The sequence below is a fragment of the Cydia fagiglandana genome, chromosome 27 (assembly GCF_963556715.1).
Source record: "Cydia fagiglandana chromosome 27, ilCydFagi1.1, whole genome shotgun sequence".
In the NCBI taxonomy this organism is placed as follows: Eukaryota; Metazoa; Arthropoda; class Insecta; order Lepidoptera; family Tortricidae; genus Cydia; species Cydia fagiglandana.
This window is the reverse complement of record NC_085958.1, coordinates 3,365,515-3,382,295: the sequence shown is the minus strand read 5'-3', so window position 1 is coordinate 3,382,295 and position 16,781 is coordinate 3,365,515. Positions and strand designations below refer to the sequence as shown.

General features: G+C 39.6%; 1 protein-coding gene across 1 annotated transcript; it reads right to left on the bottom strand.

Moving 5' to 3' along the window:
• Window positions 1-1,611: 1,611 nt before the first annotated feature.
• Window positions 1,612-16,574, bottom strand: LOC134677983 (putative fatty acyl-CoA reductase CG8306). The gene is made up of 4 exons (XM_063536417.1): window positions 16,554-16,574; window positions 7,119-7,321; window positions 6,487-6,738; window positions 1,612-4,894 (listed from the first exon to the last, which is right to left on the bottom strand). The coding sequence occupies exons 2-4, from the start codon at window positions 7,311-7,313 to the stop codon at window positions 3,809-3,811; spliced, it is 1,533 nt and encodes a 510-aa protein (XP_063392487.1). The 5' UTR covers window positions 7,314-7,321; window positions 16,554-16,574; the 3' UTR covers window positions 1,612-3,808.
• Between the last annotated feature and the right edge of the window lie 207 nt (window positions 16,575-16,781).

Genomic DNA, 16,781 nt, shown 5'->3' with positions numbered 1-16,781 from the left:
TGGCAAAAAAGAGTAGAAATTAAAAAGTGGCAATACTGTAGTGTCGTCCCGTTTTCTTATACGAATTGGTTAGAAAGGGACGACACTAGAGTGTTGCCACTTTTTAATTTCTACTCTTTTTTGCCAAGCTGTAGGCACAGAATAAATAATAGTACTACCGTACAGAAAGGAAACTTCCTACAAAACCGAAGTTTGACAGCGGTTCAGGGTCGAATCATGCTATCCCTTCCTAATATATGGCACTATCCCTTTCGGCTATTTAGGGTTGTCAAAATTCAAGTGATTATCTTATCTGTGGTCGTGTACGCCAAAGGAAGTCAAGTGGTGCCAACCCTAATAATTGCTCGGAGCAATGCTGAGCCGAGCGGAGCCGAGTTTGGCCGATCTCAGGAGATTCGCACCCCTGCTGTAGGTAGGTATTAGTACAAGATTTTTATTATATTTTATCGATACATTAATTAAAACACTGTCCCACCATCATCCATATAATGACAGGGGTGGCAATCGTCAGACAACTCGACGGCAATTTGCAATAGACCTTAATACCACGGGACAAAGTTCACAGTCGCACATAAGTATGTGACAACATTTCATGGTGATATAATAATATTATGAACATGAACTGTCTTAGTGGGTTAAAGATATCGACGCGGACAAAGCACCGAAAATATGTATACACGAGCTTCATGTTCTAGTCATTTTATCTTTATTTCGACATGTTTATGTCCGCACGCTTTTGTGCGAGCTCTACGTATGTGTTTTTAAAACACATGATGTTTTGACGTAGTGAGTGCTGCCATCTGTTGTCGGGTAGTGCTTTATAACATTTGTGTGCGTGATGGTGGTGTTAACTAGGGGGTATTACTGCAATGTTTTCTCGCCAGAGTGCAGCACTAGCGCCTATAGTAAACCAAAGAGTAACTTATACATACTGCGCCTTAGTTTATTGACAAGTTTTCACAGACAATAAAATATAACATTTATTTATATGATGATATAGATATTTGTTCCTGAGTCATGGTTGTATTCTATGTATTTATATATTACATATATCGTTGTCTAAGTACCCACAACACAAGCCTTCTTGAGCTTACCGTGGGGCTTAGTCAATTTGTGTAAAAATGTCCTATAATATTTATTTATTTATAACATGATGCATCAAGGCGATTTGCTTACAAAGGGCCTACCGGGAGACGCGAAAATCGAAATTTAGTTGGTTGCCTCTTTATTGCTCGAATATGCAAGAGTTATAGAGAGGTTAGATAACGAAATTTCGATTTTGTTGTTTCTTGTTTTTTGTTGTTGTTTGTTGTGTGTTGTTGTGTTTGATTTTGTTGTTTGTTTGTTTGCCTTATATTGTGATGGATTGTATTTGGATGGATTGCTTGTATTTAATAATAACTCAAGATATAGAGTTAGACCAAGAAAAGTCTGCAACGATTTTGATAGCACGAGTAGTGTAAGTGTTATTTTAAAAGTCAAACTTCTATGAAATTCTGACGTATTAAATAACACTTGCACTGCGTAAGGTATCAAAATCGCTGCAGACTTTTCTTGGTCTAACTCTATCTATCCCTACCTTTGTTGCTCTTATACAAATAAAACAAAACATCAAAAATAAACATTTATTAACGACCACCTCCACAATATTACAAAAATAAAACATAAATTGTCTTGTTTTCTTTTTTTTTGTGTTTCCCTTTCTAGATATATTACGATAAAGGGAATTTTATAAAAATATATAGTAATGTTTAGGATTGGGACAGATTAAACTGCATTTCAACTGTTTCTATTGCTAATGTATGACTTTCTTGTTCTTGACAGATTACTGGGAAGCATCTGGGAAGACATACTGAATACATATATTTTCACCACACCAGCTCGGAAAGGCTTACTTTGTACTTCAAAAACTGATAGCAAAGTTGCATTTTATTCACATGTGAGGCAAAGCAATCAAATGCAAATTTTGAGTTATTTTCTTATGTTTGCTGGTAGAATGGACTTTTAAATAATGATTTTGGATGACAATTATTTAATTACATTCATTTGGATTTGATTTGGTTTGATTTTGTTTGATATTTTGCATTTAATATTTACTTCGGGTTGGTGTGGTGAAAAATTTTGTGTTTCACTTGGGGGCAAATTTTGTTTAACCCTCGTGCTTTGAAACCCTCGCAACGCACAAGGTTCCATTTTTCGAACCACTCGCTACGCTCGTGGTTCAATTTCGGAATCTTTCGCTTGCTCGGGTATCAATATTAGCACGAGCGGTTAAACAACAAATTTGCCCCCTTGTAAAACAAATAACTATTTCACTTACCTTATCTGAGACTACGGTAAAGTTAAAATAAAGTTATAAACATAACATAACAAGTGTTGAATATTAATACTATTTTTAATATCATTATAACAACGAAAATATAATACCTAATTAAAAACTACCATTGTCCGTATTACATAAAAGAATATAACAAGCATTATGTGTTGTTTACCTATTATAAAACAATTTGGGGCAATTTACCCTTAAGACTTTTTTTAGTAATTTAAAAAAAATGGGGCATTATCTATGAAAAGGGACCTTATTGTCGATGGCGCTTACGCCGCGCCGCACAGCGTCGCGCGGCATAGTATTTATATCGGAGCTTCGTTAACAATGGCGTAAGCGCCATCGACAATAAGGTCCCTTTTCAGAGACAACGTCACAAATATGTATAACCTACCTAATGGTCCATATAAAATATTTAATGGAAAATCTTCCTCGCGTTATCCCGGCATTTTGCCACGGCTCATGGGAGCCTGGGGTCCGCTTGACAACTAATCCCATGATTTGACGTAGGCACTCGTTTTTACGAAAGCGACCGCCGTCAGAGGGGCTACCGCGAAAACCGATATTCGCAAATTGCGGTGATCTTTCTCTTTTACTCCAATGAAGGCGTAATAAGAGTGACAGAGAAAAATGCCCGCAATTTGCGAACTTCGATTTTCGCGGTTATAGCCCTGAGCTTCCAACCCTGAGGGTTAATATAAAGTTTATGTTTAGTTTACAGTCAAAAAACCTTAATTACTACTAGTAGTAATTACTTAATTACTTATTTACAATAAAGTAAGTTAGTAAATAAGCTTGGGGGCTTAGCCAAGTTGGCAAGCGTTGAAAACGATTATGTATGAAACTTGTCACGTCATCGTATAGTATCTATCATCCCAATACATTTTTTTATATTTTTTTGTCGTTTTTGGATGTACGATTGTCATTTTAGCTAAGCCCCCAGCGCATAAGTAGCAGCTACAGAAGTAGTGCATAATTGTTTTCCATTGTATTTTCTTAGAAAGGTTCGTATGGTCAGACCGTAAAAAGTCTGCAGCGATTTTGATAGCCCACGCAGTACAAGTGTCATTTTAAACGTCAAACTTCTATGAAATTATAACACTTACACTGAGTGGGCTATCAAATACGCTGCAGACTTTGTTTGGTGCAAGTATATTTGTCATGCTACTTCAATCAACATCTGCCGGCGTATTATGGATGGCTTTATCCACGTGATAAAATAACTGTCACTTTTTAACACCGTGGGATAGAAAGTGACGGATACCGTTTTATCACGCTGTCACGTAGACAAAAACGACCATCATATCCGTACAGTACTTTTTGTTCCGAGACTGACTGAAATAGCAAGACACGTTCGTTCGTTTCCGTGATAATACGATGGAATATAATTATGGTCTACATCTGTACAAGTCATTAAGTGTCATCGGTTTGCCTAAAAAATAATATTCAGATTAAACTAGTCTAGAAACAGCTCAAAAAAGTCTATAAATAACTGTACAAAATATATAACGCCGGCACACACCACGCACTCTGCGTCATGGTTAATCCTGTCAAACAAGCTAAGAGATACCAGAAAAGATAAATGACCAAAAGCTGCCAAATAACATGAAAGACCAGCAACAAAGTATCTTTTCCTCTCGCTGCCTCTAAGGTGGATTCTTTCTCACGATTCAGGTATCTTCTTACTCCTAAATGCAAAGCAGTGAAGTAAGCCCTCCATTCGATATCAGATATATCTATATAGAACATCTTACTGTCAGTGCTATTCATTTTACCTGCTAGCTCGATAGAATTAGTATTATGGAATTTCCATTCAGTGAAGATGAACTTTTCAAGTCTGTTTAGCGAGTTCCAGACATTTTTGTGTAATCTAAATAGGATAGGACGACCCCCAGTTACACGTAAAAGCATATCTAGGAGAATAGCTGGGATAAAATGAACGAAGATGGCGGAAATTCTGAAGAGTAACAGGGAATTTACGAATTTGAGATGCGGATACCAAACGGCGCTTTTCAACGGGTATTTATGTAAAGTTTCATTAATAGTATCTTCAAGCATCGCCCAGCGATACGGCTTTTGAGTTGATGAAGTACAATGGTATATAGCAAGCAGACCTGTATTAGATTTTGCGGATTGATAACCGGCTACCAATAATTCGTTAACCACGACATCTACAGGAATATAATCAGCAATATTATTTACAGCTAAAGGCAGTCTTCGGACTACGCCTTTAGAGGCACCCATTAAGAAACCTTGAGGCCCAACTTTGGAACAAGTCCAACCAGGAACTGGCTCTTTCCAAGCAGCGACAATCATGCTAGGTCTGACTATAGTACACGGGAATTTATCAGCATACTTCGCGACCTCATGCTCAGCTAAATGCTTAGTGAATGTGTAAGTATTTGGATGTGTCTTCAACAGTTTTGGTTCAACAACTGCGAGGGCTTCGTCAGAAAGGGTGTCGACTAATGCTATGACTTGTTCGACGTCTTCTGGTGCATCGTAGAGCTTTTCTCGGGCCTCGTGGAGATAGGAGTTGACGTACGCTGATGATACGTGGATCATGACCTGAAATGAGAGATTTTTTGTTGTTAGTGTTTTTCTCATGATGTAGAGTTGGATTTAGGATCTCACGCTAGAACGGGCCGGGCCAGGGCCGAGACATGCGATACTTCAGTTTTATATAGAAAGCATCACGTGATCACCGATCACCTGTCATAGAAAGACCAAGCGTGAGCCATCTTTTATTCAGTACCTAAAATATAATTTCTTGTATTGTCTTCTGGATTAAAGTCTAATTTTAATCGTTTCTGATTGACACACACACACAGGAAGAGAGAAGAAGAAGGTGTTAGTAATTTTAAGTTATTATAGTCAACTAATTAACATTAACAATTAACAACTTTGGTTTAAGTTAAGTGCCTGATTGCCTGAATACATTTTACATACACCTTCTACTAGAAAATCATCGCGCATCTTTACCAACCTACTGTAAGTGGAAGACCTTTAACCTAAAACCCGTTCTGCGCCATGCCAGTTCCAAAGGTCCATCACACTCGAAACGTTGCCACGCCGTAAGGCACTAACGCCTGTTACACAAGCCATGACCCAGATCGGGGGTCAATGAGTTTTTCATACAGCCGCCTAGTTCTTTGGACCTGGTTGGAGATTTTCTCCTCTCCAGGTCGCAATTCTCAACAGATTCTCATGTAATTTTGTGAGTAGGTTCCATGATTAAAAAAAAGTTTTTTGTCGATTCAGTTTTGGGAAATTTTTCAAAATGGCATTTATGTATGACTCACGTTAGACCGGGCTGTGGCCGGGCCGGAGCTTCCGGAGCTTAGTTTTCTATGAAAAATACCACGTGCGGCGATCAGCCGTCATAGAAAATGACATGTCGGACGCCTCGGCCCGGGCCCGGTCCGTTGTAGCGTGAGTCATCCTTTATTCAGTTTATAGCCTAGGGGTCTATAGCTTACAGAGCCACTAGCATTATTTAGTTACAAGTTAATATAACCTTGTCAGAAACAAGGACAACATAAGACACCAAGACCAAGAGACATGTCTTGTGACAAGAGAAGAAGGGAGACCTAGAATTACTTATCTCAGCCAAATAAAAAAAAACCGGGCAAGTGCGAGTCGGACTCGCGCACGAAGCGTACCATAATGCAAAAAAAAAACAAAAAAAAAGCAAAAAAAAAACGGTTACCCATCCAAGTACTGACCACTCCCGACGTTGCTTAACTTTGGTCAAAAATCACGTTTGTTGTATAGGAGCCCCATTTAAATCTTTATTTTATTCTGTTTTTAGTATTTGTTGTTATAGCGGCAACAGAAATACATCATCTGTGAAAATTTCAACTGTCTAGCTATCACGGTTCGTGAGATACAGCCTGGTGACAAACGGACGGACGGACAGCGAAGTCTTAGTAATAGGGTCCCGTTTTACCCTTTGGGTACGGAACCCTAATAATGCGTCGTATGAGTAAATCAAAATACTGGCACAAGAAAGAAATGGTCGGCGATTACTTCACCGACACGAGCAAAGCTCTTAAGTTATGATGATGATGATGATGATGATGATGATAATGACGACGATGATGTTGATGATGATAATGATGATGATGATGATAATGACGATGATGATGTCAGAAACATACCTTCAAATTTTTAGCCTGCCCAGCCAACTCCATAACTCTCCTCGTCCCAAGCACATTAATCCTTACTGTCGGCTTCAAGCCCTCCTCAAAATCCAATGTAGCAGCCGAATGGATGATGACGTTGACATTCTCCACCAGCAGCTGGCGGTCTTCAGCGCTGAGTCCCAGGTTCGGTTCCCCGACGTCGCCGGCTATGGGGACCAGTTTTTTTAAGATCTCGGGCGTGTTGGTCTGGAGGAGAGTTTCGAAGATCTGTAACGTAAAAAAAAATTAAAATTGTGAGAATTTGAATATATTTAGGAAGACGGAGATGGCGGGACGACCTATTTAAACACCTTTCTCAACAACTGGCCGGAGGAGGCACTATGTCGGGAGTCGTGGACGACAAGGGGAGACGGGAGTGAGAAAACATATCAGTCTCGTAAAAAAATATAATTAGGAAATGCAAGAAAGTATTAATTCTTCGGAAACTCGGCAATCTCTTCTACCCTTTTCCCTCCTAAGTGTATTTGGGCTTAGACTATCATCATCATCATCTCAGCCATAAGACGTCCACTGCTGAACATAGGCCTCCCCCTTAAAGCTTTGGGGCGTATACTATGACTGACTTGAATGAATGAAATAGTTCTCACCGGATTCTTGGGAAACTCCTCAAGCCGCTCCTCAATCTTCTTCCCCTTCTTCGGCCGCATCAGCAGGTACACCTTGCCAGCGTCAGGTAAACTCCTCAGGATCCTCTCCAGCAGGCACAGCCCTACGAAACCAGTGCCGCCGGTGATGAAGAAGTTTTTACCGGCGTAGAACGCGCGCACTTGCGAGTCGGCCATCTTGGATTCTGATAAATAGAAATGGTGGTTAATAATTATTATAGCCAATTAGTAGTATTACTTATACATGTATAAATTTTCCACGTAGAGGTCATAGATATTTAAAGCTCTAGATTGCAAAATACAAAAACAAACACAAAAATAGTTAATCACGAAAGCATAATTAACCCCAAAAAGGAATTAAATAAAATGTTCAAAAACTAAACCCCAACTCCTTCTGTGCGCTCTAAAAAGTATACCTTATATTTTTTCGACTATCGATTGAAACAAAAAAGTATCCGCAGTTTTTCATACCAATCTTGGATGTTTTTGTGAAGATCCATACAAAATGTAGTTATATTATAGCAAACAAGTACAAATGAAAGAAGCGCCTGGCGTCCGTCCGTTGGCTCGTTGGGTGGACGACATCCGGAAAATTGCGGGTCACTTCTGGATGAGATTAGCTCAGGACCGGGACGAGTGGCGTACTAGAAGAGCAGCGTACTATGCTCAGCAGTGGGCGATAAAGGGCTGATATGATGATGATGATGGAACAAGTACAAGCAGGTAATTAAGTGTCGTCATTAGACTTCAAGGCTAATTGTTATTAGTAATTAGAAACGACGGAGTCTCATAAAAAAACGTAACACTACACAAAGGCAGCTACGAATTTGTAATAATTTCGTATTGTGTATTTTCTACCCAAATATTTTCAAGTAAAAAACCGGGCAAGTGCGAGTCGGACTCGCGCACGAAGGGTTCCGTACCATAATGCAAAAAACGGCAAAAAAAAAAAACGGTCACCCATCCAAGTACTGACCACGCCCGACGTTGCTTAACTTTGGTCAAAAATCACGTTTGTTGTATGGGAGCCCCACTTAAATCTTTATTTTATTCTGTTTTTAGTATTTGTTGTTATAGCGGCAACAGAAATACATCATCTGTGAAAATTTCAACTGTCTAGCTATCACGGTTCGTGAGATACAGCCTGGTGACAGACGGACGGACGGACGGACGGACGGACGGACAGCGAAGTCTTAGTAATAGGGTCCCGTTTTACCCTTTGGGTATGGAACCCTAAAAAACGTAACACTACACAAAGGCGGCTACGAATTTTTAATAATTTCGTATTGTGTATTTTCTACCCAAATATTTTCAAGTAAAAAAATAAAGCTAGTAGAAGTTATACATACAAAATTTCGACTAGCTCTAAGGTAAATGTACTAGTGCTCGACACCGTAATGCCCAATAGATGACAGCTTGCTGTCACCTCTGTTGACAATGACTTAAGTTTCAAGATGACATGTACAGGGACCGCGTCTAGCATCAGTACGTTTACTTATTTTCTTTGTATAACTGAACTCATCGATAACTTTTTCTTTGTTAAAACACCTATCTATATAATTTAAAAACATGATAGGGAACAAGCGGCCCGCGGGCGGCATGCGGCCCGCGAACCTGTCACTTGCGGCCCGCGAGCCCCCCTGGCCATTTTGTATACAATATTGTCAAACAACAGTGTCGAATAAAGTCGCACATATTAACAAAAGTGCGGCCCGCGTCAACTTCCTTAACTTGGCCCTTGGCTGCTAAAAGGTTGCCGACCACTGCACTACATGGTCATTGACTTTAAATGACCATTATTTCTGACATATGCATACAATTACTTCACTTTTGCGTTGCATAACCGACTTGACGTAACATTTACGTTTACGTAAGAAACGAGAGTGTGAAGTAAACAAGAATAAAAAATTATGAATACGATTTAAGCTTGTATGGACAGATTTTGTCAAAAACTTCGCACGGGTAAACCTTAACAAATTATGTACTTAAACCTTCCTTAAGGTTTTCGTAAAAACTAGTGCCTACGTCAAATCATGGGATTAGTTGTCAAGCGGACCCCAGGCTCTCATGAGCCGTGGCGAAATGCCGGGATAACGCGAGGAAGAAGAAGAAACCTTCCTTAAGGCCCACTTCAATCCGATATTAAGCATAAGCAGGCGTGGCTCACTCCGCGATTTCGTCGCTTTGCTACAGGTAGCTAAAAGTACATCCGTTCCACCCCAAGTTTGGGGAAAGCCATAAGACGCGCGTGGCGCTGTCGCCACCTAGCGGCCATATCTGTGCTGATAGTAACAGACGCGTTTTGTTAGAGAGTGAGTCTTCTGTACCTAGTACTATTTATTCTGTAGCATAAGGCAATCCGATATTAAGCATAACAGCTCTGCGCGGCTCAGCTTAAAAGATCCATTTAAAAAAAAGGCCGACTTGCACCATTCCACTAACCCGGGATTAAGCGGTTAAACCGTTAACCTAGTATCAAATTGTACTGGTAACCATGGTAACGCCAGGTTTAACGCTAACCCGGGGTTACTGGAATGGTGCAAGTGGGCCTTAGAATCTCTCTATTAATATGTGAAAACCGCATGAAAATCCGCTTCGCCATTGAATCGCTCTGTCTCTCTATCACTCTTCCATATTAGTGTGACAGCACAGAGGTACAATAATATAGAGATGACACGGGGGACGGGCCAAACGACCGAACGAGATGCACTTATGGAAATTTCACTAGGAGTAGCAGAGAAAGCAGTAGTATTGCTTGTCCTTGTCACAGTCTCACTTTTTGTTTGTTCCTCAGGAGAAATTTAGTATGGTTTATGGTGGGCAACAAATAACCCGACCGAATTACGTAGATTGTTTTTGGTATGTTGTCAGGAATGTTAAAACGTGTTTTTAATATTGTCGCTTTGCGTATGTTTTGTCCCTCACGGAGGCACGCGTATAGCTCATCTATGTAATACTAGGTCTATGTGTGACAGTGACAGTTGCGTTTCGTTCGCTGCGTAGCGTTAGCGATTGGCATGTTGTCTACGGGGCCTTAACTCTTCTAAATGACGTCAGGGGTGTGAAACTCCTCCTTTCGGCAAACTCGTCTCCGTTCGGCTAACGTGCTAACGTGAGTCTTCCTAAAGGCTTGTGCACACCGGCTGCGTATGCGTGACGTGCACGTGCGCGTGCGGCGTTGTAATATACAGATCCTTATGAGAGACGGCACACCGCATGCGTGACGTGTGCGTGTGCGGCTCCAACATTTTAGCGCACGCGCACGTCACGCACACGTAAGCCGGTGTGCACAGACCTTTAATGTGTGATAATACTGATAATATGAAAAAGAAGTATTCAAGGTAAGCAGCATTTCTACTGTGAGAAGTTCAAATTTCATAGTTTAAATACCTATTTACGTCATCACAGAATAAATAATAACTACCGTACAGAAAGGAAACTTCCTACAAAACCGAAGTTTGACAGCGGTTCAGGGTCGAATCATGCTGTCACTTTCTAATATATGGCACTATCCCTTTCGGCTATTTAGGGTTGACAAAATTCAAGCCATTATCTTATCTGTGGTCGTGCACGCAAAGGGACGTCAAGTTGTGTCAACCCTAATAATTGCTCGGAGCAATGCTGAGCCGAACGGAGACGAGTTTGCCCAAAGAATGAGTTTTGCACCCTTCGTCTCGGCCCGGGCACGGCCCGGTCTAGCGTGAGTCATCCTTATTTACGCTTTCATTTACATACGTACTCAAAAAAACGATCGTATGCACCGACAATGCAATAACTCTAAACAATGCATACAATGCTATTGTAAGTGCAGTGAAGCAATTTATAAGTCCGGGTACAAGTATGAAGAAATCTTCAGCTGACACATTTTCTAACCTAACCTATGTACTTTTATTTTTAAAACTAAGGAACTGGGGACAAAAGAGCTGGCAGCTTCCTCGCTCAACGCATAAGCGTTGCGATCCAGCGAGGAAATGCTGCCAGCATTCTTGACACTATGCCCCAGGGGCCCTCTCTAGATATAGATTTTTACCGTATTTTTGGACCGTCCTTTTATTTAAATAGGGTATTTGACTACTAGTCATATCAGTTTCTTTTTTCGAACTGTCAAAACTATGGTATAATAATATACTCCGCCTGGTACTCTCTTCCCGTCTTTTCTAGGTCACCTGACTGACACAAGCCTACGTCAAATTGCGACAGCGCTATATGATAATATGCAATTATTGCATATTATATAGCGATATATATAGCGGCCATGTTATTGTGACGTAGGCTTGTGTCACTCTGGGAAGAGAAGACCATGTTTATTAGAATATGGTCAAAACGATTTTGCTACTATGGAATTTATATAAAAGACTAGCATGTGACGTCACAATCAAATTACCTACTCTTTATAGTTTTATACGGGTTTTAAAATAGAAATTTTATCTAAAACTATCTGCTGTCTACGTTTCTCTATTAATCTTCTGTCGCTTTATTTCATGCATGGTGTAATAGTTATTTGTTTTACAAGGGGGCAAAGTTGTTGTTTAACCGCACGTGCTAATATTGATACCCGAGCAAGCGAAAGATTCCAAAATTGAACCACGAGCGTAGCGAGTGGTTCGAAAAATTGAATCTTGAGCGTTGCGAGGGTTTCAAACCACGAGCGTTAAACAAAATTTGCCCCCGAGTGAAACACAAAATTTTTCACCACACCAACCCGAAGCAAATATTAAATGTAAAATATCAAACAAAATCAAATCCAAATGAATGTTATAAAATATTTATCATCCAAAATCATCATTTAAAAGTCAATTCTACCAGCAAACATAAGAAAACAACTCAAAATTTGCATTTAATTACTTTGTCTCACATGTGAATAAAATGCAACTTTGCTATTCGTTTATGAAGTGCAAAGTAATTCTTTCCGAGCTGGTGTGGTGAAAAATAATTTATTTTATACAGTCAAATACCCTACAAGAGTCAGACCGAGAAAAGTCTGCAGTGATTTTGATAGCCCACGCAGAGCAAGTGTCATATTAAACGTCAAACTTCTATGAAATTATGACGTATAAATAACACTTGCACTGCGTGCGCTATCAAAATCGCTGCAGACTTTTCTTGGTCTAACTATAGTAGTCTTCTAATATCTTACAGTCGCAAAAATCCACACATCCAAGATTACGGAACTCTCGAATGTAACGTGTTTGCTAACACGTTCATATTTGAACTTTGGACGTAAATTCTATATTGGTTATGTAAACAACAGCACAAGTCATGGCCGGTCTTGGTGTTTATAGATGTAGGGCCCGATTCGGATTTTGAAATAGACATCTATTATCTAATAGTGTAAGATATCTATCTTTTAGACATCAACAAGATACGATATATATGTTTAAGATCTAACCTGTCAAATTTGACATTTGCGCGATTCTGGAGATACTCTTGAACGATTTCCACAGGACATGACTTAGAGATCCAATTCACATCTAATAGATATCTTACTCTATCTAACGTAAAAGTGACATTGGTTGCCCGAATTGCGCTGCAAAAGAGAACTAGTTGATATCTAAACTATAACGTATCTAGAATGGATCTAGTACGTGTCGTCTCTTGTGAATATCTTGAAGTTCGAATACGTAGGCAGTTGAGGTGAAGGATTACACACACCACTACATACAGTACTAAATATATGTGACATTCCACGGCAAAAGGTATCTTATGGCGGCTGGCGCATAGCGCCGCATTAGTATTGGAGTGACGTTTATAATAGCGTAAGCGCCAACCGCCATAAGGTACCTTTTGCCGTGGAACGTCACATATTATGTATAATATGTAAAGGTAATGAAAATAATCTCCATGTATCAAAAAGTGCCCGTCAAAAAACCTTAAACAGGTGACGCTACAATACCTAGAATATTTGATGATAAAAATCTAATCATTGACAGCCAGTTGACAGCGCACTTCACCTTGTCAATAACGCCTACGTCCTTAGCTACCCTAGCGCTACTCAGGCTACTCTGGAGAGATTTGGAACTATTATTTACATCTGACTGCTGGACACTTTTACAACTGCTCTACCATAAGGGATTTCTCCTTTTACTCTTTGGTCATGGAGTATTCCACAGATCCCCTCTTTGGTCATGGAGTATTCCGTGATCAAAGAGGGGTTCTGTCATAGTAAATTTTGTAGTCACTGTAAATTTACTGCCATCTATCGACATACGACTAAAACTCAAAATAAACACGTATAAAATTATGTAATAGTGTATGTAAATGATTTTTTAGGGTTCCGTACCCAAAGGGTAAAACGGGACCCTATTACTAAGACTTCGCTGTCCGTCTGTCCGTCCGTCCGTCCGTCCGTCCGTCCGTCCGTCTGTCACCAGGCTGTATCTCACGAACCGTGATAGACAGTTGAAATTTTCACAGATGATGTATTTCTGTTGCCGCTATAACAACAAATACTAAAAACAGAATAAAATAAAGATTTAAATGGGGCTCCCATACAACAAACGTGATTTTTGACCAAAGTTAAGCAACGTCGGGAGTGGTCAGTACTTGGATGGGTGACCGTTTTTTTTTTGCATTATTGTACGGAACCCTTCGTGCGCGAGTCCGACTCGCACTTGCCCGGTTTTTTTTATCATTTTGACCCATGTTCAATCACTGATATACCTATATATGAGTTAAAATTGTTAAATATGAAACGGTGTTGTCACGCCATCTATCCAAGAATGACTTTGTCTTGATTTCCGAGGCACGTTTTTTTCTTAGACTTTATTCGTCTTATACGAAGTTACATATGTCTTTGCCATGACTAAATAGCGAGGAGACGTGCATACCTAATGTAGCCGTCAGGTGCCTATGCGTCAAGTGCATATGTATCTTGTCAAGAGGGCGCTGTTATTCTCATGTAGGGTGGCAGTTCAGAATAGCATGAAAAAAATAATTCCAGTGAAATTCCGCAACATGGCGCGTGATCATATATTCCTGGTCAGGCTTTATATTTATCAGAGATATATATAACTCCGTATAAGATAAATAAAGTCTAAGAAAAAAACGTGCCTCGGACGGCCAAGGAAAAGTCATTCTCGAATAGATGGCGCCATTACCTTTGGCCTATTCTCGGCTAGATGGCGTTAACGCCACCGTTTGGTATTTAACAATTTTAACACATATCAGTGAAAGAACATGGGTCAGTATGGAACAATAAAAATTGAGAATCATTTATCCGTAAACATATTTTGATTATTTTATACATTTTCAATTTTATTTTAAGTTTTAATCGTGTGTCGATAGATGGCAGTAAATGTACCGTGACTACAAAATTGACAATGACAGGACCCCTCTATACTATCTATTCTTTTTGATATTTATGTACCTATATGATTGGGTAAATTATAATAATTCCGGTACTCGATGCTAGATGTCGACTGCGAAAATAATAGTCGTTTTGATATCAAAACTGATGTACGGAGTAAGCACTATCCTATTCTTTCAAAATCGCTGCAGACTTTTTACGGTCTGACTCTATTCTTACCATATTTCTCTGTGATGTATAATGTTTACATCTGGTGCTCCGTTACGACACCCTGTAATCTAATCACGTATCTACGTTGAAAATTTGAAGGGCCATATGTACCTAGGTACTGTAAAATGTTGTTCGATACACGTGCGAATAGGTTCGCAACTCGTGTCGTGTCGATTTAAAACACTCCTTTCGGTCGTGTTTTAAAATTCGCCACTCGTTGCGAATTTCCTATTGTGTCGTAAATAACTATTATGGTGTCGGTAGTGCAAGGTGAATCATTAGTTGATTAGTACCTACACACACACACACACACACACACACATAGAGTAATGGCCGCCAAATAGTGCATGAATGAGTAAAGTAAAGTAAAGTAAATTTTATTTGTAGAACACAGGTGATACAGGTCTTAAGTAAAAATAGGTAATTACAGAGCTCTGTGTTTTGCCTATTGGCGTACAAATGTTATAAAACTTAAAAACTATGGTATGGTATGGTGATTTATACATCATATTAAAGATATAACATATACAATTTAACATTCAAAACGCACAAACATTAAGTATACAAAATATTGAGTAAAAATTTAACCATTACGTAGACTGGACAAGTTGTAATTGGGTGATTTAAGTATCGCTAAGAAAATCATTTATTGAGTAGTAGCATTTATTTATTAAATATGATTTTAATTGTATTTTAAATTGATCAGTTGGCAAGGACTTTATATTATTTGGGATACTACAGAACAGAAAAAGTAAGGGCAAATCGCCTGGCGTGGTACGGGCATGTGATGCGGAGGGATGAAAGTCATGTGACGAGAAAGGTATTACGAATGAATGTGGAGGGAAGTACGAGGAAAGGAAAACCGAGGAAAAGGTGGATGGACTGTGTGAGAGATGATATGAAACGAACGCAAGTGAATGATGAAATGACGGGCGACAGAGAGGTGTGGAAGAGAAAGACATGCTGCGCCGACCCCAAGTGAATGGGACAAGGGCAAGAGAATGATGACTATTAAAAAAAATTTAATGAGTGAATGAGATTAAAGAGCAAAATGTTTAAGCTAAATTAGTGGATCAACTTGTTTAAGCAGTTTTCTGACCCGTCAAGGATGACTCACGCTAGAGCGGTCCGGGCCCGGGCCGGGGCGCCCGACACTTCTTTTTCTACGAAACACAAGCACATTGAAAATGCTCCGGCGCGGCCCGACTTCAGCCGGTCGGTCGGAATAACGACCGAACGAGATGCACTTATGGAAATTTCAGTAGAAGTAGCAAAGAAAGCGATATTATTGCTTGTCCTTGTCACAGTCTCACTTTTTGTTTGTTCCCCACCAAAAATTTAGTATGGTTTATGGTGGGCAACAAATAACCCGACCGAATTACGTGGATTGATTTTGGTATGTTGTCAGGAATGTTAAAACGTGTTTTTAATATTGTCGCTTTGCGTATGTTTTGTCCCTCACGGAGGCACGCGTATAGCTCATCTATGTAATACTAGGTCTATGGTCGGAATCGTACATCAAAAGTGGTCCGTAGTAACGTAACTCCATGGCAACAACTGAGATTAAAAAGTCGATTCACCCATTTAACTCTAAAACTTGAAACTTAATAGGTCAATCATGCAATTAGCTGCGAATTTTCTATTTACTTACATTAATTTCAAAATCTCACTGTCATTACATACATACAAATTCATTACATATCTCAACTTTAATGCCGAAACATATAAAGTTGACCAGTAATATATATGATCATTATTAAGAGGGCGCTGTTATTTTCATGTATAAGGTGACAGTTCAGTTTAGTATGAACAAATTAGTTCCAGTGAAATTCCGCAACATGGCGCGTTATCATATATTCCTGGTCAGGTTTTACTAGTATCTATATTTTAATGTCTCTTACCTTGTATCGTTGACCGGTTGTGACGTCACTAAACAAAATGGCGGACGCGGGCGGTCGCGGCGCGCGTAGCGTGATCACTGCAGCGGGGAGTATATTTGATGGTCTGGTGCGTTAGGCTGTGGTGGAAGTGGCAGCGATTTTAGTTGTTTTATTTTTGGGTCTTACAGCCGTATTCGAACAATGAGATACGTCAAATACTAGATATTGAAACGATATGGATTAGATATG

Bases quoted from the DNA above. Each gene is read 5' to 3' on its own strand.
- LOC134677983 (XM_063536417.1), bottom strand. From the start codon at position 7,313: ATGGCCGACTCGCAAGTGCGCGCGTTCTACGCCGGTAAAAACTTCTTC. The intron at 6,739-7,118 runs GTGAGAACTATT...TTTACGTTACAG, and splicing joins AGGAGTTTCCCAAGAATCCG to ATCTTCGAAACTCTCCTCCA. The intron at 4,895-6,486 runs GTATGTTTCTGA...CTCTCATTTCAG, and splicing joins GGCAGGCTAAAAATTTGAAG to GTCATGATCCACGTATCATC.